Genomic DNA, 20,435 nt, shown 5'->3' with positions numbered 1-20,435 from the left:
TGATTGTGGTCTGAGGACCTGCTGGAGCCTTTATAGGTCATCACCTCCTCTGCCTGATCTTCTTGTTTCACCAGAGCCCCCTTAGCCATCTCATGTTCAGGGTTCCTGTTTGGCCATCATGTAGTGGCCACAGGGCATACAATGTCTCCACTGTATTTCAGCCGAACAAACAATCCCCTACATGATCTATTACCCAGGTGTCACACCGTGAATGAGGGGTTGGACTTTGACACCCACAGGAGCAATAATCAACAGCAAATCATGCACCAATCTTCAGGTTAAAGTTAATGTGACACTGAACAGCTTGTAGAGTAGAGTACTTGGCGGTATGCCTTTGTAGCAATGTATTGCAAATTTCTTGTGTGGTTATCGAAATATGCTTTTGAAAAGACAAGTCCGCAACTAAATTTCTCTCAATTTATCCAGGATCCACATGTTCAGAAACAGTCAAATGTGAAGGGTAGACTCGAGTTTCTCTGTGGGACAAGCACTGCTTGTAAGAAACTGCAGGCGAGGAGAGAAATGGGTGCATGGTGAAATTACCCAGGTTTTGGGTCCTGTTACGTATTTGGTGTCAGTGAATGGAAATAGCATCAAACGACATGTGAATCAACTATTGGAAGAAAAGAAAAGAACGCAAATCCAGACATTGTCAGTGATGATGATGATGATCATTTTGTTTTGATTTTGACAATGAACAAAATGAGTCAAACCATTTGTCCTCAAAATGATGTTCCTCAGGTTTTTGTGGCTACACGGCATGGGAAGCATCCGAGGAGAGTGTGCCCCCCCCCCTCCACAACGTCTTGACTTGTAACAGAGTGTAAATAAGAATAATGTGAAAGTTGCAGTAAGTTAAGAAAAACTGCACATGTATGTAAAAGAACAAAAGACAAGTGCAGTTAAGGTCTGCGGGGGAGGACACTGTGGTATCTGAAAGGTTCTATGGGTGCAGTACCTGAGGTTACCTGCGGGGGCGCTAAGCACCACTAAGAATATTTAGAGGGGAATCCTGCAAATGGTGATAAAAGCATCAAATTCGGCAGAAATACTCCTCAGACAATCCTCTTTTGAAAAAACCAATTGGCTACTTGACTTCTGAATCGGTGGTCAGGTAGGGGTCAATTGAAGAATTACACAGAGGTCAAAATTAAAAGATGCTTCAATCATATTGAAAAATATTCCACATTATTTGCCTGATCATAAGGATTCCAAAAAGGTATAGTTTGGACTATTTGTGATTGAATTCTATGGAGTTACGGGACAAAAACAGCAAGAAAGGTGACAAAGGTCAGTGTTGTTTTGTACAGGGGTTAAAAGTTAAAGTTGCTCCAATTTTGGTAAAAAGTGATGCAAATGATTGGTTGAGCTAATAGGATTAATAAATGGAATATTGTTGACAGTGTTGAATGCTTGGTCTCCAAAGTAAAGGTCAAACAAGGTCTATGTCAGCTCTCTCATCAAGAGAGCACAACAGAGGATGCATTTTCTGTGGCAGCTGAGGATGTTCAACTTGCCAAAAATAATGATGGTGAACTTCTACACTGCCATCATCAAGTCCATCATCTCCTCCTCCATCACCGTCTGGTACGCTGCTGCCACTGCCAAAGACAGGAGCAGACTGCAGCGTATTATCCACACAGCAGAGAAGGTGATCGACTGCAATCTGCCATCCCTACAGGACCTGTACACCTCCAGGGCCCTGAAGTGAGCAAGGAAGATTGTGGCTGATCCCTCTCACCCAGGACACAAACTTTTTGTCACCCTCCCCTCTGACAGATGGCTGAGGTCCATCAGGACCAAAACCCCAAGACACAAAACAGCTTCTAGACTTATAAATAATGCCAGAGACCCCCTTTGACTCTGCCTTCCCCCTCCCCACTCCCACAAAGTACAGATTGTTCCTCCCTGCACTGAAAGGTACTGTACATCTGCATGCCTTTGCACAGCCCCATTCCACTATGTTATATTTATTGGACAGTGAGCATAGTTTTGCCTATTTGTTTTTTTTTTTTTTTGTCTAACTCCTTTACTTTTTACAGAACTATGTTTTCCTTTTGGGGCAGCACGGTGGCTTAGTGGTTAGCACTGTTGCCTCACAGCAAGAAGGTTGTGGGTTCAATTCCCGTGGCCTTTCTGTGTGGAGTTTGCATGTTCTCCCCGTGTTTGCGTGGGTTTCCTCCGGGTGCTCCGGAGGAAAGAGATCTCAATCTCAATAGGACTTGGTTAAATAAAGGTTAAATTTAAGTTTATAAAGTTCACATTTGTTTAAGAACTTCATCAAAGAGCATGAATATTAATATTTTTCAAAGTAAAAAAAACAGACTAATAAAAAATGGAATAAAACTTAGTGATCAGATCCCATTACACCAAATAGCAGGTGTTCATGTTTGGCATTTGTCTGTAGCTTTAACAATAGCAAATATAATATAATATAATATAATATAATATAATATAATATAATATAATATAATATAATATAACATACAGGCAACAGGAGGAGAACAAACTGATGCCTGTTATATAAATTAGATTCCTCAGTGATGTGCTCAAACATAAAAAAAAAAATAATAAAATAAAATAAATGTTTTGGTTTGTGATACTGAATCGGGGTCTTTCCAGATGGTATATCCTAAATGTATTCATTTTTAAGGACTACAGCACACGCGCATCAAACAAATTTGGTCACGTGGTCACATTAAACCTGATGATGCTGTTTAAGAAGTCACGTCCTCTAGTGGCCTTAAGATGATCTATTTTGATAAATGAGGGTTATTTCAACCTGGATTTTATCTGTCAGGCTAAGATCGCTTCGCTTTAAGCGCCGCATAAACAATCGCACAGCATCACCACTTAAATATTACATGTGTGCTGTTATCACATCGCATAAATCTAATGGCGTGAAAAACAGGAATCTATTAAAAACAGCAACAAAAATATAAGCATACAGCTTCACCTTCATCTCCCACCCCGCCGCGTAAATTGAAACGCCTATTTGTCAAAATCGGGAGACTAATCGCTACTTTTGCTTTAACCACGTCATCACCACCAGCCTATAACCGCACAGCTCTGTGCACGGCTGGACCAATGAGACTGCTCTATATTCGGTTGCTAAGTGGCGCTTCGCTTCTGAGTCAGGAAACAGAAGGAAGAGGCGTTCCACAGAGTAAAAACAAAAATACAACTCGTTAAATGAAAACGCTTTCTTTAATTTTCCATAAAGTTACCTTTTGGAATGGTAAAACTGAGAGCGAGGTGTCTGCTCGTCGGTAGGTAAAATGTTTAGTGCATTTATGTGCTTTTTAAGATTGCTGAAGCTTTAGCTAAAGCCTATACTTGTTCCTCTGGATAATTCAGTTTTTTTTATCCAAAGTGATGATGGGGGACCACTTAAAGCAAAAACTGCAATATATGTGATGAGAAGCAATAAAGAAGGTGTATCCTGTCGTGTTAAAGGGTAAACGTAAGGACTAAACTGAAACATGTTTTGCAAAGTTTGAAACAATGTTTATTAGAAGCCTGTAAATGACACATTTTCATTATTAGTTATTTACATAACCATAACCAATAACTAGTTTATTGATTGATTAATCACTCCACAAAATAATTCAAATCATTTATTTTGAGAATTGATCCACTTTCATTCAGTAAACTTTATTTGTTCTTGAGGTTAAATCAGATGGCCGGCATACATTAAAAACACTTTATAAAGGTTTCAAATAGCTTTGGAGAGAAGCCTGCTAATTGTATTTATCAAAGTAAAAAAGGCTGAAGTTGGCGGATGCGTTGGTATATCTTTTAATGTCACTTTCAGTGAAATATCTTATGGTTTGAGGCTGTTGATCAGATAAAATAAGATATCAGAATTTGTTGTAAACAAAGTGATTATAATGAAAAATAAAAAATCATTATTGCAGTCTCAGTCACTCCCTAAATCATCCTGCTAAACTAATGACTAATTTTCATTAAAGCGCACACATACAAGAAAATATTACTGACTTTAAGCAAAACATATCTGCTAACAGAACAAGAGTAGACTGACACGATTTCTTGATACAAGTGATAAGGTCTTATTTCCATATCACATTTTTTTTCTGGAAGAAAAGCCCTTGGAGAATCCCCACAAATGTGCCATCCTAGCATTTTCAGTGGTTTCAGTTGGGGGTCTTATGTGGGATTTGTTTTTATGACAACAATAAACAACTGATGACTACCATATATTATGCGGTGATTAAAAAGTACTTACCTTCAGCAGGAACATATCGTCTGTCTAATCTGATATCACAAATTACTTTTTTTAATCTTTTCTGATTTTGAGTGACAATTAGAAACAGCAAAAGCAAAACTCAGCACTGCAGTGATGTCACAGTGTCTTTCTGAAATGTTCAGAAATTTTCAACTTAAAAGCACTTGGAGAGACTGCCCCAAAAAGTGGAGTGTTCTGGAAAAAAAAAAATGCTGGGTGCAGCTTTTTTTTTTTTTTTTTTGCTCCTTTCTTTTTTGGATCTTTACCCTGATGAAGGTCCTTTGAACTGAAAGCTTGGTGTATTAAAGAGACTTGCATTGATCCAAGCGTGCAGATACTCCTTTTTTACTTGTTATTTTTTGGGACAATTGAAAAAAGATGTCATTGCACAGAAAAAGTAAAGCTATAGCAACACGGGGCTCAACATGACTAAAGACAGATACGCTGGCAGAGAAAATTGGGCATTTCATTCATAAGACTGGTAACTAAATTCAACACTGAAGAAACAACAACTCAAAATCTTAATAATCAAAGTCCTCCTGTTCAATTAACATACATTTACCATATAAGAAACATATCAATTTATATATTATGGATTTTCTCTTTTTTTGTTATCTTATGCAGGAGATGCTGCAGTGGGAAAAAGCACCCTCTGTCACATGTTTCACAGTGATGGAAGTCTGTTCCAGAACAACTACAGCATGGTGAGAATAACAACACAGAATGCTGAGATGTACATAGTTGTATACTTCACGTGTACCTGAAAACCACCTTGTTCCTTTTGTATTGCTTCTTATGTTTAAAACAGCTGTTCGCCACACAGATTTAAGGATTGGACTGTGATTTGACTCGGGGACAAGTCATAGAGAAATATTTGGTTTTGAAATTTCAGGTGGTGTTGTGCAACTTTTGGATTGGTGTAAAGAAGCAGTTCAGCAGGCCAGAATAGACAGCTGATACCAGTACAGTGCTTGGACAAGAAAAATGTGTAGGTGTGAGTGGGTTAGTCCATCTCAATCAAGTCAGTCTGCTATTTCAGATATTGTATTATTGTTCCATCAATGGTGTTTAAGCCAACTGGTGAATAACTGCTGTGTTCTGCTGGTGGAACACACAGAGAAATGAGTGCACAGAACAGTTCTGTGCACATAGTGTCTGATAGTGTCTTCATAATGTGCTATTTTGCACATTGGAAAGGCACTGTCCTCAATGCACACCATTATTAAATCAGCATGCACTTTTTTGGCAAGTGATGTGGTGTTTGTGCATGTTTTTACACATTCAAACCTACAGTAAATACCAAAATAAACTATAGAACTTGAAACATTGATGTTACTTAGAAGACTCAGATCATGTTCTCGGGCAGATTTTAAGCACTGCTGTGCACATGGCATTGAGCATGTTTATGTGTTTACAGTGGGTAGAGAAGAGATTCTACTAAATCTCTGTTCTGACTGCGTGACCTGACTATGCTTATTCAAAACAGTCAAACCCATGCATGAGCCACTGAAACAGCTTGCACAGATCTGAATCGTGTATGGGTTTTGAAATTCACTGCAGGAGATGCTGAAGACCAAGACAGCACAGCTTGCCAAATTAAAGCTGATTATCTGCATTATTTATTCTAATCTGCACGCGGAAGGGAGCCGTGTCATTAACCTCACTCTGTGATATATATGGGGTCGTGCTTACGCACTGATTCTCAGTGTTTCACAGGCTGCAGATGGAAGTGTGTGCATGTGTGGTGGGTCAGCTTTCACCTATTGGCAGGAAGACACAAAAAAACGCTGTTTGAACACATACATTCATATGAGTTAGTTGTCCACTGCAGAGACTAGTACTGGACTATGAATGTTACCACTGGTGGAACCACAGCCAGTACTCAAAGTACCAGTCCTACTTTTGTGGTAAGGGGGCTACTGGGTACTCAACACTGGTTTGTTGTCAGGCACTGATATATCAGAAAGTAGGACATTGTTTTCTTGTTGTAGGACCCTCATTTTTGTCGGATACTTACATCAAGCCATTGATCGTTTACAGAAAACGGTTGTGCAGTTCACTTGGACAGAAATTACTTAAAAAAAACAAAACAAAACAAAACAAAAAAACCCTCAAAGAATCCGAGCAGTATGGAGTATTCTGCTGAGTGAGCTAATTCCCAGCATTAGCTGAACACGTGAACAGTCTGCTGAGCAACCTTATCAGAGCTTGAATTGCATAAAGACGAGGCTGGCGGAGGTGAAGTCTGCACTGAAGTTAGTACTAATATAGAACTCACAATATGTACAGTGATTCCAATGCATGGATTAATGTGATTGGATGATCTGAGTCATCCGAACATCTAGCTGTAAATATTAATAAGCATAATGATTTATGACACCAGCTGTTAGATCATTGAAGCAATTAATGCAGCTGGTATTTACAAACATAAAGGAAGTAGCTGATAGAAAAAAAAAAGTATGATTTCAGTGCTCTAACTTAAAGAACCTCCATTTCTGGTTATGTTTAACTTAATTATTGATACATTTGGCTGTTTTTAAACTTTGCAATTCTTGGTTATTAGCATGTAAGTTGTAGCACATTGCTCCAGTTTCAGTTGCAGTTGATGCTTTTCAGCTCAGTTCCTTCATCACAGTGATCTTTGAGGAATCAGCGGGGGTCCTGTTAGCAGCACTTGACAAGCCAAGTGAGAAGTTGGAGGATTTGGAGTCTCTTGTTTTTGATTGTCCCGGACTAAATTGAAGATACCTCGGCTGGCTCATTTCGGTGCGAAAGAGCAATGGCTGTACTCAGTCTCACCCAGATATTCCAGCATCTCACCCTGTTCCTGAGTGTTAGCCCAAATATTCAACGGAGGATGCTTGTTCTTTTGGCCACTGTCTAATGCTCTTGATTAGGCACCATTTAAAAAACAAAACAAACAAACAAACAAAAAACATTAGTTTATCATCCCCACCCGCATGCCAAAATCGGCCAGCATCAATTTTTTTATTTTATTATTTTGGCCAATTTCATTGATGCTAGTACAGCTAGTGTAAGAACTGGCACTTCCGCTAGGTGGAGAATATGCTTTGGCCAAAGACGTCATTGACCGTGTCACTCACACACAGTACGCGTGTTTATCAACGGACATTGTCTTGTGATTTTTTTTTCACCGTTGTCTAACATTTTGTGGACCAAACAACTAATTCATTAATCCAGAAAAAGATCATTGCATTAATTGATAATGAAAATAATTGTCTCAGGAAGAGATAAAGCTGTGTGTGAGATTTATTTTTTACCCATGACTGCCTCTTTAATTTGTAGTACTTCATATCATTTATATGTTGGGGCGTTTTTTTTTTTTTTAATAAGTGATCACTAAGATCAGGAGGATGGGAAAAAAATTAAGATGTAATCATTGGATACTCATTTGATTTATCTCAGCTGTATGGCTGCCAATTAGCAGAAAGTTGTGGGCATTTGCAGGTGCATCTGGGTATAATGTTTGGGTTAATGGCATACCCAGGAATTGGTCTCTCTGGTGAAAAAGCATCTAAAGTTCACCATTATGCCTTGAAGCCATTTCAGAACAGAACAGGATTGAGTCCAGTACTGGACCAGAGCCAGTCGTGTGTGTGTGTGTGTGTGTGTGTGTGTGTGTGTGTGTGTGTGTGTGTGTGTGTGTGTGTGTGTGTGTGTGTGTGTGTGTGTGTGTGTGTGTGTGTGTGTGTGTGTGTGTGTGTGTGTGTGTGTTCATCTCTTACTGTGTCAGCAGTATTGGGGCTTCGGAGGTGACAGGACCATCGATAATTAATACAGCGGGATTCTGGAACGCTACCAGAACATGCACTTAACAAGCACACAAACACTACACCGTGGCAGTGTTGAGGTTCTTTGTACAGGATAGGATTTACCCACTTGTTTGTAATGCTGTGCATGTCTGTCCACGTTGGACCGGTAGAATATTAAAATCCAACATTTCCAAAGAATTTTAAAGTTTGTATTAAGGTTGGCATTTGTGGGAGGTTGTGTGAACTTGACACTGAGCTGAAACACATCTGAGCTGTTGAAACCTTTGTCACCGGCATGTATGACTGCAATAATTTGTAATAATTCTGAACAATTTTGATGTGCAATTTTCTGTGCTGGTAAATAAGCAGTAACCTCCAGTGTTAAAATTAAAGCCCTCGTGGAAGTACCCACACCTGGAGTTCCTTGAATGGCAATATGATGCTGTGTTCTTATGAACCTGACTCATTTGATTTTTATTTTTTTCCTCCTATACCTTAGCAACCCTATAAAGGTGCATATCATGATATAGTACATTTTTCTCTAAATTTAATGAATTCATAGTTTATATGCTGCTCAAAATAGTTAGGGGAACACAGTGTTCCTTACTTAAGTTTAGCTGCATATACAGTCGGTGAAATAAGTATTTATGCACCACCATTTTTCTCAGTAAATATATTTCTAAAGGTGCTACTGGCATCAAATTTTCACCAGATGTCAGTAACAACCCAAGTTATATATGCATACAAAGAAACTAAAACAAACAAGTATAGAAATTAAGTTATGTGTAATAATGTGAACTGACACAAGAAAAAAGTATTGAACACTTGAAGAAAGGGAGGTGCAAAAAGGCATGGAAAGCAAGACACCAGCTGAAATCTATCAGTAATTTGGAAAGCAATTCTGCCCTTTGTCAGTGCAAATTAATATCAACTGTTTCAATCCCAACTGATGGCCTATTAAAAGTTGTCTCATTACCAAGGTGTCACACAAGGAACATCTCATGATGGGTAAAAGCAAAGAACTCTCTCAAGATCTTTGCAACCTTGTTGCAAAACATTCTGATGGCATTGTCTACAAAAGGATTTCTATACTTCTGAATGTTCCAGTCAGCACTATTGGGGCTATAATCTGGAAGTGGAAAGAATATCATTTCACCATAAACTGGCCACAACCAGGTGTTCCTCACAAGGTTTCTGGCAGAGGAGTGAAAATAATTACCAGAAGAGTTGTCCAAGAGCCAAGGACCACTTGTGGAGAACTTCAGAAAGACCTGGAATTAGTAGGTACAATTGCTTAAAAGAAAACAATAAGTAATGCACTCAGCCACCATGGCCTGTATGCACGCTTACCACACAAGACTCCATTGATTAAGAAAAAGCATGTTGAAGCTTGTTTAAAGTTTACTGCAGAACATTTAGACAAGCCTGTGAAATACTGGGAGACCATAGTCTGGTAAGATGAGCCCAAAGTTCAACTTTTCAGATGCCATAATGCATATCATGTTTGGAGGTAAAATGGCCCCAAAAACACCATAACAACAGTGAAATTTGGAGATGGGACCATCATGGTGTGGAGCTGTTTTTTCAGCATACGTGACTGGCAAACTTCATATAATTGAAGGAAGGATGAATGAAAAAAATGTACTGAGACATTCGTGATTAAAATCCGCTGCCATCTACCAGGATGATGAAAATGAAACAAGGGTGGACATTTCAGCAAGACACTGATCCCAGACACACAGACAAGGAAACTCAGTTGGTTTCAGAGAATGAAAATAAAGCTGCTAGAATGGCCCAGCCAATCACCTGACTGGAATCCAATAGAAAATTTATGGAAATAAATAAAAAATCATAGATCACCAAACAAAAGTCTAAGTGTATTAGCAATGCTCAATGGTTCAAAAATATCTTCTTAAAGGTGTCCAGAAAAGTCAGAGAAAAATCTAAGTCTCAAAGCAGTCATTTTTATTTGCTGGCAAAGGAAGTAAATTTCAGAGAGTCCTCAAAGAGCAGGAACAACTACGATTTATACTGGTTTGTGGTCATCTTCAATAGTGACAAGAGGGCAATTTCTCCACCCCAAAGGGAGGTCTATTCTAAATATAGTAAATCTTAAGGCCCCCTGACTCTTGCATGACTTTGATGCACGCAGTTGCATGCACGTCGTCGTGACGATCCCACCTACTGAGTTCCCAGCTTTGTTCCGCTGGCTGCCACGTGCTCTGCACTGGATGCTGCGTATATAAAATAATTATTTCGTAGTGGCTTAATCATTTTCTCTGCAAGTTGGCTGCTGAAAATGGCTCTAATCACTTCGTGAATCACAGAGGACTGCTCCAGCAGCAGCTGTCCACACGTGCGCTGAATGAGCTGGAGAAAGCATTTGGAGCTGTCTAAAAAGTAATTATTTGTCATGTTTACATTGCCATGGCTTGGTAAAACAGTTGCATGTTCTTTTCTTCTTCTGTGCAGCTGTAAAAGTATGTTTATGATAGATTTAACATCTCGTTAAAATCCTTCAGATGAGCTGCGCTCTGATGCGGTGCGGAGCGCTGACGCAACGGTCTGTTGACTTTACCCCACTTGATGAGCTGCATGTAGTGTTGATGAGCAGATCGCGCCATGTTGCACGACATTTATGCATGAAAGATTTTTTTTTAACATAATTCTCTTTGTGCAATTGCACGCGCCGGTGCCCCTCTCACATTCAGTCTACACCTGTTAAATACGAGTTTACTCTCCTGCACGACACAGGTCGGGCATCCAAATCTTGCAGTTGTCAGCGCACGTTTAGAACCAAAAACAGCTGTTGATGGGTTTGGTGACTTCACTTTTCTGGAAGGTACCCAGGTCTGGAGAGTTCAACTCTGGGTCATGGAAATTTACCCTTTCTTTTTTAACAAGTCCAAAGAATCATAATTTCCCACTGGTATGTTTGATTTAATTCAAAATAAGTGCTTAATTTAAAATTCTTGCCTCATGGCCTTTTTTAAGTATGCATTTTTGAAAACGACACCACAATAGAAGAAGTCAATGGGTCCTTCAAGATTTGAAGACTGTGTGGAAGAATGAGCCAAAATCACACCTAAGCAATGCATGTGAGTAGTTTCTCCATACAGGAGGCGTCTTGAAGCTTCATTACCAACAAAGGCTTTTGTACGAAGTATTAAATACATTTTAGTAAGCATGTACAGTGCTTTTTTTCTTTGTCTAAGAACACAGACTGGCAGTGTGACCGGGAATCTAACCCATATTGTAGCCCAGGTCTTATCCTATATCGTACACACAGTCTGAAGTGACGAATTAAAATTACAAAATTTGAAGGAGATAAGATGTACATCTGGAGACCGAGGCCCCGAGTCAAGCACACAGCGTCTTATTAGCTTGTTGCACTGGGACAAATGTTTATGAGGAAATCCTGCTCACAGCTTCTGCTGTTGCTATGCAACAGTTAAAACACCTATTTGTAGCGGACAGTCTCTTGCTGACAGATAAAATATTTTTAACTTCTTTCTCACTCATGCAAGAGAAACTTTGCTTTGGGATGCTGTGGCACAATGCACCAGGACTGTATGACTGTTAGCTCCAGCCCTTATTCGCTGATGACATTAGTAAGTGGAATAAGTGAATGCACTAACTGAATGAATGCTGCCCCCTTGCTCTGAAAGGAGATAGACCCTTTTAATTTTGGAACTTCACAATTTGCACAGAAACTACTGATAAAGCTCTAAAATAATCAATATTTGTTTTTGTTTTCTGTGTTGTTTGTTCCAGTCTATGGAACCTTATCTCACCAAATTCACATCAGAACGTGAAGAGCTTGGCGCTCTGCTTATTCTTTCTTTTCGTAGGATGGAAACCATTTGTCTTTTCCATTCTGAATTGTGTGGGAAAAAGGAACCGGTACCATCATCAAGATTTCTTGGCAGAGTTCTGGTTCTTCAGCTATGGATTTTGAAGGGTAGATGATGCTGCTGGCCATTCTGCTCACGTCCTGCTTTGAAAATGTCAGACGGCCTGTTAGCAATATTCCGAGCTTATTTGTAGCTAATAGGCCGTCATTGGCATTCCAGCAAAAGGCTTCCTGTGCATCACATCAGCTCATTAGACTGCCCCGAATGAGACTGCCCGCATCCGCATGTGTGTATGTGTGCTGCCGTTATGAGCCATGTCTGTGTACGAGTCAGAAAAATGTGCTCTGTAGGCTGTGGATGCACATCAGTGTTTGCACAGAGGTGTGTGTGTGTGTGTGTGTGTGTGTGTGTGTGTGTGTGTGTGTGTGTGTGTGTGTGTGTGTGTGTGTGTGTGTGTGTGTGTGTGTGTGTGTGTGTGTGTGTGTGTGTGTGTGTGTGTGTGTGTGTGTGAAAAGTGTGTCTTTTCTGCAGCTTCAAGCATTTGACATGCTCGGCTGAGGATAAACTCAGAAGACCAGATCAGTTTGAAATTGATGTGAAAAGGCCTGTTTGATTCTTCAAGGTTACCACAGAGAACTCAGGGCAGGATACCAAGATTCCTTAAGCAGTCAGTCCACTCTGGACTTTTTTTTCCAAGTTATTGATGTTTTTGAAGAAGGTTGATCTGGTATAAATAGAGATCAGATTCACCCTGTGCAGCCGCCCCCTTTTATAATTCTGTCATTTATTTGCCCCCTTTTCTGTAAAAATTTTCCAACTGCTCACATCTTAAGCACTTGTGTGCCGTTCCATCCTGTTTAATCCCCAATAACTAATATGGGCACATTTTGAAGAATCATAGGACTCTCTTCCCAACATTAGGCGAGTCCATCATCAGATGTATAACCTCTCAACTTTTCATATTCAATTACTCAAAAAGTTACTATCACACAGATATCATTCAAATATGTATATAATGTACAAAATATGAACTAAACATATATGTATATGTATTTGTGCTGTATTATATAATTTCCCAAAAATTTGGTTTGTATTTAGCAATGTATAACAATTTGTAATCAGGATGTCAGGGTCTCCATCTCACATAAGGTCCAGAATCCTTGGGTCTGCTGACCATCACCCTCACGACTACACTATAGATATATATAAAGACATATATATAATATAAGACACATATAGATGATAATCTGGAACCACTTTTTCTAAACTAACTTTGTATACAATTACAGTGATAATGATGCCTTGGGTCCTGGATGCAACCAACCAGGCAGACAATCAGTTCATCCCCACCTCTCGAAAGTAACCATCCACGGACGTGTTTTCGGCCTTCTCTAACATTGAGGCACCTACATGCTGAATCACGCCCACAGAAACGTGTTATTGTCCAATCTGTTGTAGCTGATGGTCCCTCACAATGCAAGTGAAACTCCTCATCTGAGGCGTAATTGCTCACTTGATACAAAGCCATTCTGGCAGTACACAAGGATGCTCCAAAGAGACCTGAGGGAGTTTGTCCCTTATCACTGTTGCCAATGTGCTTGCTCAGGGGGTGGGTAAAGTTGGACCTTGTCCTTGTCAAACATCTTGGGACAGCTTATTTTATGATTTGGTGCTATATAAATAAATTGAATTGAATTGAGACCTAGTACCAAAGACATCTCGTTGATTCCTTTAGTCGCTGGTTCTCATCTAAGTCTTACATCCAAACAGTGAAACAGGAAGCACCAGAACCCGAAGGAGTTGGACCTTCCTCTCCTGCAAAGATATCAGAATCACCTAACACCTCCGTCCAGAGACTTCATGACTCCAAAAGCTCTTCCCAGACAATTCTCAACCTCAAATGCAGCGGACACAGGGATATGAATATCACAAGTTCGGCACTTTTGCCTGATACAGCTAGTGATGACCGAGTCCAAGAAGTCAGTGAAAACCTGGATCTTAGTCTTGTTCCAGGATAATCACAAACACAGACACTCCATTTGTTTGCTCTGCTTTTCAGCTGCTGGGTGTGACCAGATCTCAGATTTGGTAGATACACTTTTGGTCTGGTTGCATCATGGTGTACTAAGGCAGTGGCAGTTGCTGTGACAGATCAGCTCTTTCCATTTGTTTCATATGTCACCCGTTTCATTGTGTGCGTTATGAGGCTCAGACTCAAGCATTCGTTCAATAGGTTGTTAGGTCTGTTGTCTCTGTCAACACTTCCACTGTGGTGAGTGATGCCTCAGTGAGGGAGACCTTTTTTTTCACAAACTCTGAATTTTTACCAGGGAAAACTGGCGTTCATCAGGGATGTGTTCTGGCCCCTCTACTGTTCACTGCTCCCATGGACTGTGTGCTTGGTATTTGTTGGGGAAACCAGTTACTTAGGTGGCTTTCTTTATTGGTGAGGAAAGGTTTACTAGCCTTGACTTCGGACGATGCTGCGATCTTTGCAAAATCGATGGGTACCCTGATTGCAGCACTTGAGAAGCTTGCTTTTGAGCAAGGCTTTAACAAACACTTTTGGCTTCCATTGACTCAAACGTTTTAAAGAGGGAGGTGGTTACTTAATTGTCCTAGTTTGTGTATTATAAGTAATCATATCTTTGCATCTTTTAGGATGTATTTTTAATATATATTTTCATTTCTGTGCTGATTGTGTTTGTGTTACAGACAACAGGAATTGAGCTGCTGGTGAAATGTGTCAATATCCCAGAGACAAATGACAGCGTGGTGAGCCCATCATTTTTTGCATCCTTATTGTGTCACCGCCATTATCCCCAAAAACCTATAGAGGAGGATTTTCTCAAAAAGAACTTGCAAAATTTCAGCTGCAGTTTGCCATAAGTCACATGGGAAACCCACACCTTAATTCCATCTGTTTTACAATCCTTCTCTAGCAACTTTGCACACTATAGAGGTAGTAAATCATCTAGGTACCTTTACCTTCTGTGCTAACTATGGATGGTGCACACTGCTTTTTGCTTACCAGCTAGTGTGCATATTCAGATGAAGCCTCTGTCTTTCACAGTTTGCAGTGTGGCTGGAAGACTGAAGAAAAATGAAGAGGATCCCACTGATTCATAAACACTGTATACTAGAAGCTTGTGTAGGCTAACAAGTTTAAGAACCCTCATTTTTGTGAAATTGAGGCTCATACATATTTCTTATAACAAGAGAAGGCAAGGGAGCATGAACCCCCTCAGCCAAAGAAGTGAAAACATGAAGGGAAACAGTATCACGAGACTGGCAGTGACATCATGCAGTCTGCAACTTCACCACTAGATGAAACTACATCCAACACATTAGCTTTAAAATGGTACAATTTGACTTGTTCTCTGTGTAAAAGACACTTTTTTTTAATTTTGTCTCTTTTTTTTTTTTTTACAAGGAACTTTATATCATCGACTCTGCAGGGAAGGAGACATTTGTTGAAGCGTGTGAGAAAATGGTGAGTAATGATCCAAAATTAATGTTTGAAACCAGTAAAAAAGTGCGCTGCTATTGTTTCATTTTATGGATACATTCTGATGTCATCGTGAGTATGATTGATATGATGCTGACCGCTCTTTTGCTATCATTGTCTGCCTTCACTGTGTCTGAGCTGTCATTTGAACTGTTCCCCCACCTCTCTGCGTCCACCACATAACGTTCACCACCACAGTGGGGCCAACCGTCACTGTTATGCTTGGTTTTTGACCTGACCAATGAGCAGTCATTTTCCAACTGCAGCTGCTGGATGGAAAGAGTTCATGCCCACTGCCAGGACCACCATATTCCAGGTATTGTCCCTATAGTTTAAGGAATGAATGGGAAACTGACAAATGTTTAGAAATTACAGTCAGGTGCATAAGTATTTGGACACTGACGCGGTTTTTGTAATTTCACCTCTGCACACCACCACATTGGAGTTGAAATGAAACAATGAAGTGCCTGTAGTGGTTCTTTCAGGTGTAATTCAAAGATGTGTGTATGTACTTAAGGTCCCAAGACAAATCCTTGTGGAACACACTAGTTTTGGAAAAAGCCTTAACTTCAGTGTTTAACAAATTTGTTCCAAGAAATGTAATGTATTTTACAGACTGTAAGTCGCACCGGGGTATTGGTCACATCTGTACAAATATGTGTCTCAACAGCAAAATGTCTAAATTTGCACTGATCAGCACGTTGTTTTTTTTGTATTTCCCAGAGTTTTTTTTTTTTTTTTACTAGTTTGGAGGTCCTGTGATTTATACTCCAGTGGGATTTAATATACCCCCAAATATATAGGGCTTTCCAAAGAGTCAAAGCATAATACAAAATAAAGTACAATAATAAAACAATAAATGCCAGTAATAAAAGAACACCACAACAATGTACAAAACTCCCATGTAAAAGACCTGATAATACAGGAAAAAAACAGGTGCAGGATATACTCCTGTGTGAATTATGTTTTTTCGTCTTCAAGAGGCATTTTTTTATACTCCGGTGTAGCTTATACTCCAGAAGATACAGAGTATAATGTAAACACTGCATGATCGAGCAGAAGCTAACAGATTAATTAATGTTATTGTAACAGTGACAAAGAAGTCAGAGAAATTTTCTTTCAGAACTAAACATGTATGTTTACATCATTAAACGTTATTAAACATTTTCAAACTCCATTTCATTTTAAAACGTAATTATCCTTACCGTAGTCTTGCTGTCCTGCTTGTTACTGTTCTGGCTGTCCCACACATTACAAACAAATGGAGCAGTGAGTAGTATGAATGTTATATTCACTCTTTTTATTCAAGTTCACACTCTTTCAGTTTGAGAGCATGATTTATTAATTTTACTACTTCTCTAAGATCTCGCACATCTGTAGTTGGTAGTTGACATCCAGCAGTACATTATTGTCACTTTCTGCTCCGGAGTGTGAATCACCGGACCTCTCACACATCAGTATACAGTATCAGCTTGTCAAACATATAGATGATGCCATCTTGTGGCCATAGATGATAATTCAGTATTTTTTTCATTCATAAGTTGCTTTGAAACATAAGTAACTGGACCAGTAAAACAAGTAAAAATGGCAATAACAACAACAAAAAAATGCAATTTATAGTCTGGAAAATATGGTACATGGTTTTATGTAGACGGTAAGACTTTTCAAGTCATTTTTGTTTTATTTTTGTGTGGCGCTCAGGTGTTCTAGTGGGCAACAAGTCAGACTTGTCTGCTCGGAGGGAGGTGCAGACATCCGTGGCCCAAGAATGGGCCCAAAGCCAGGGATTGGAGTACTATGAGACATCTGCTGTGAGTGCATTCAGCATGGCCACTATGTGATGGTCTGGTTTTATTTTGTGAATGATTATTTGTCACCCATTAGGAGAATTCCATAGGGCCCCCTTTTTTTTTTCTTTTTGGTATTTTTTGTGTTGTGTGTTTTGTATGAAATGTTACTGCATTCATGTTTGTGTTTTGCAGAAAGAGATGGAGAACTATGACGCCCCACTGCTGAGTTTAGCTCGGACCTTCCAGTCTCTGTACCATCAGAGCATCGAGACCATCCAGAACCTCACTCCAGGCTAGACTACTCTCTACTGACGCAAAAACACATTTAGCATTTCACCAACACCTGGATTTCTATTTTAAAAGCTTTGGTGCCCCAATCCTTGTTGATGCAGTGTCGCGTTTTCTTTTGTTATTGGCGTAATTATCATTATATTTTGATTTAACTATGAATAAACTTGTTAACAATCCTTTCTCATGTGCTGTGTCTCTCTGTGTGCTTTTCATTGTACTCGTGCAACAAATGCTCTGGTACACATACAGTCTGTGCACAAACGGTATGTGCACTAGAACATAATTTGTTTAAATATGAAATTCAAAAACAGTACAATCCAACTTCCTTCACTTGTGTTTTAATATGTTGACTTCAAAACAACTGCATTATTTTCTAGCATTTGCTGCAAATCAATTGGTGACTTTTTATTTATTGCTAATTATCTTTCTTTTTTGTTACCTTTCTGTCACTTTTTTTCATCTGCTTTTATGTATCTTTCTCACTTTTTCCCCGCAGTTATCGCTTGCTCATTTTATCACTTTGTTTGTTTCTTTAATGCTTGACCTTCTCTCTCACCATCTCTGCTTTCTTTCCTGTTCCATTTTATTTCTCCTTTACAGCATTAACTGCTCAGCACCAACCCTCTCACATCGTTTCTGTTGTGTCGCCAGTGTGGCGCTGACGATTGCAATCACCCCTCTAATTGGCCATTTCCCATTCAAACCAGGTCAAAGCCACGTCCTTGTTCCCTCCCTGCAGACCAGCTTCCACCGGCGTTTCATATCATCCACAGCACCTTTATCTTTTCAAGCGCAGCGGCGAGAGAGTGTGATGTGACATTTGTTTGGTTGTGCATGAGTTCAACTATTGATTGTTGTTTCTGAAAAAGCACAGCAAGCATTCATAAAGGAGAAAAGAAAGAGGGAAGGACAGGATGAAACAAAAAGGGATATGTAGGAAAAAGGTGTTGAGTGTGGAGGAGGCATGAGTTCGAGTTGTATGTATGAAGTCTATCAGATGAATTTGATCCACACGGACATGGGTAACAATACAAGACTTTGCACAAGTTGAAGGGGCAAAAAAGAAACAGAAGCTGCTCTCCCAAAGAGATGATCACTGTTTATGCTGTCCGGTGTTTGCACATGAGCTCGTTGACGCTTGTAGCGCTGCTTCAACTGCGTGATACCCTCACGAGGGCCGACCAGAATATCAGACAGGTTTGATTTTCACCCGACCATACGATTGCCGATCGGGAGGCGGACGTGAGAGGTTAAACGCAGCTTGTTACTACATGTATACTACATGATGCAGGATGCATGATTAAGCTGAAACTCGGCGCCATCCAAAAAATTCTTGCACGAGTGAAAAATCAGCTGGAAAAAGGGCCAAAACTCGCACAGTGTAAGCCCATCTTAACTGCAAGGTTAATTAGCGAAGCCTTCAAAACACTTCTGGCAGCTCTGAAGGATAATTAGACTTGTTTGGTTGTGATTGGAGAAACTGCATAGATAAACAGTTTGTTAATTCAGGCATTTAGTCAAGAGACTTACTATTACTGATGTGTACGAGTAATATATGCAAGCAGCTTCCATGGCAGAGTGAGGAAAACCAGATATTTGGTCTACGTTGCTCCTCACCCGATGTAATCTGGACAAACGGCACTCGTTGTGGCCTGGGATGATAACTGATATTTCTTTAAATAGGGGCACTGCACCGTCTCTATCAGCACAGTTGGGTTCAGCTCACCAATCGGTGGGCTGAACCTACACTTTAACACAAACTTCTGATCGCCTTGAACACTACACCACCACACTCTGCCTTCTGTTCATTGTAAATGGATTATTGTACTGTGGGAATACCGCTTAAGAACAGCACAGGATTTGTTCCGGGCTTTTGCTTATTGCTTTGGGACCTCCTTGCAGCCACGGATACTGGAACATTGGGTCAGAGATGATTATGGCTTGAAGGCACCGTGCACTTGCTCACAATAATTAGGATTCAGAACACACTGCTGCGCAGATTCAAACGCACACCGCAGCAGCAACTGTGGTTCAACGTTTGGCCACAAGAGGGGACAGAAGGTGACACAACCCTTCACGTCAAAGACAGGTTTATAGCATGTGACATAAATCTGTGTGAGGATACTGGCACTGAGTTTTAGGAATTGCTTTGGTGATGCAGTCAGTGTAATTAGAACTTAAAGCTGCAGAAACTCCACTTAGTTTGAGCTTCTGCCTGAATTTATAAATAAAAACAATCACAGCAAATTTTAGCATAACAAATTTTCAGGATAGAGCCAGAAAAAAATGTGTAGAATCATAGACTAAAAGTCCCTGGAAATCTCATGATTTATTTATTTACTTCCAAAATCCAAGATGGCATCCAAAATGGCCACAAATTCATTTATTTTTGCATATCTTTTCTTCTAATTTAAGTGTCTTAAGACATGAGAAAGCCTTACAATGATGAGGTTTTGATTATTGGAAACGTCGAATCTGTTTCACGTTATGGAATCTGGAGATAAGCAACAGGATCAGTGGACCCTGTTCGGGTGATTTATGGTGCCCGACTGCCACGTTTATGGTGCACAAAAAAATGAGACACCCACTCACAGCCTGACATAGTGTGTAAGCGATGGTAAAAGTAGAATTGTAGAACATTTTTTATGGGGAAATGTTTGAACCAGGACATGCTGGAGGGCTTATATTTCCCAACTGGTTTGGGAATGCCTTGGGAAGAGTTAGAGGCATTGGCCAAGGATAGGGAAGTGTGGTATGAGCTGCATGGTCTACTGCCACTGTAACCTGGACCTGGACAAGTGTGAGAAAATGAATGAATGTTCAATTTGTGATGTTGAGATACATCATGATCCAAAACTGTGAACGATTTGGTGTAATTTGTGCAGTGTGAGGGTAACATTTTGCAAATATTACAACATGCAGTAATCAGGATGTACCAGTCTCAAAACCTCTTCTGCAAAATAAATCCTATGA

At 39.8% G+C, this 20,435-nt stretch overlaps 1 protein-coding gene across 2 annotated transcripts; it reads left to right on the top strand.

Annotated features, from left to right (window-relative positions):
- The first annotated feature begins 3,118 nt into the window (after nucleotides 1-3,118).
- ift27 (intraflagellar transport 27 homolog (Chlamydomonas)) lies at nucleotides 3,119-17,643 on the top strand. 2 transcript variants are annotated; one of them, XM_034188015.1, is made up of 7 exons: nucleotides 3,119-3,269; nucleotides 4,871-4,950; nucleotides 14,589-14,648; nucleotides 15,307-15,366; nucleotides 15,631-15,697; nucleotides 17,083-17,192; nucleotides 17,364-17,643. In XM_034188015.1, exons 1-7 carry the CDS (start codon nucleotides 3,236-3,238, stop codon nucleotides 17,466-17,468), a joined length of 516 nt encoding a protein of 171 aa, XP_034043906.1. In that variant the 5' UTR covers nucleotides 3,119-3,235; the 3' UTR covers nucleotides 17,469-17,643. The 2 variants fall into 2 exon arrangements, with proteins under 2 accessions (XP_034043906.1, XP_034043905.1); XM_034188014.1 differs by having other exon boundaries at nucleotides 15,580-15,697.
- Nucleotides 17,644-20,435: the final 2,792 nt, after the last annotated feature.

This window comes from Thalassophryne amazonica, chromosome 15 (genome assembly GCF_902500255.1).
Source record: "Thalassophryne amazonica chromosome 15, fThaAma1.1, whole genome shotgun sequence".
In the NCBI taxonomy this organism is placed as follows: Eukaryota; Metazoa; Chordata; class Actinopteri; order Batrachoidiformes; family Batrachoididae; genus Thalassophryne; species Thalassophryne amazonica.
Note: the sequence above shows the minus strand (reverse complement) of the source record. Positions and strands in the feature narration are given on the sequence as shown.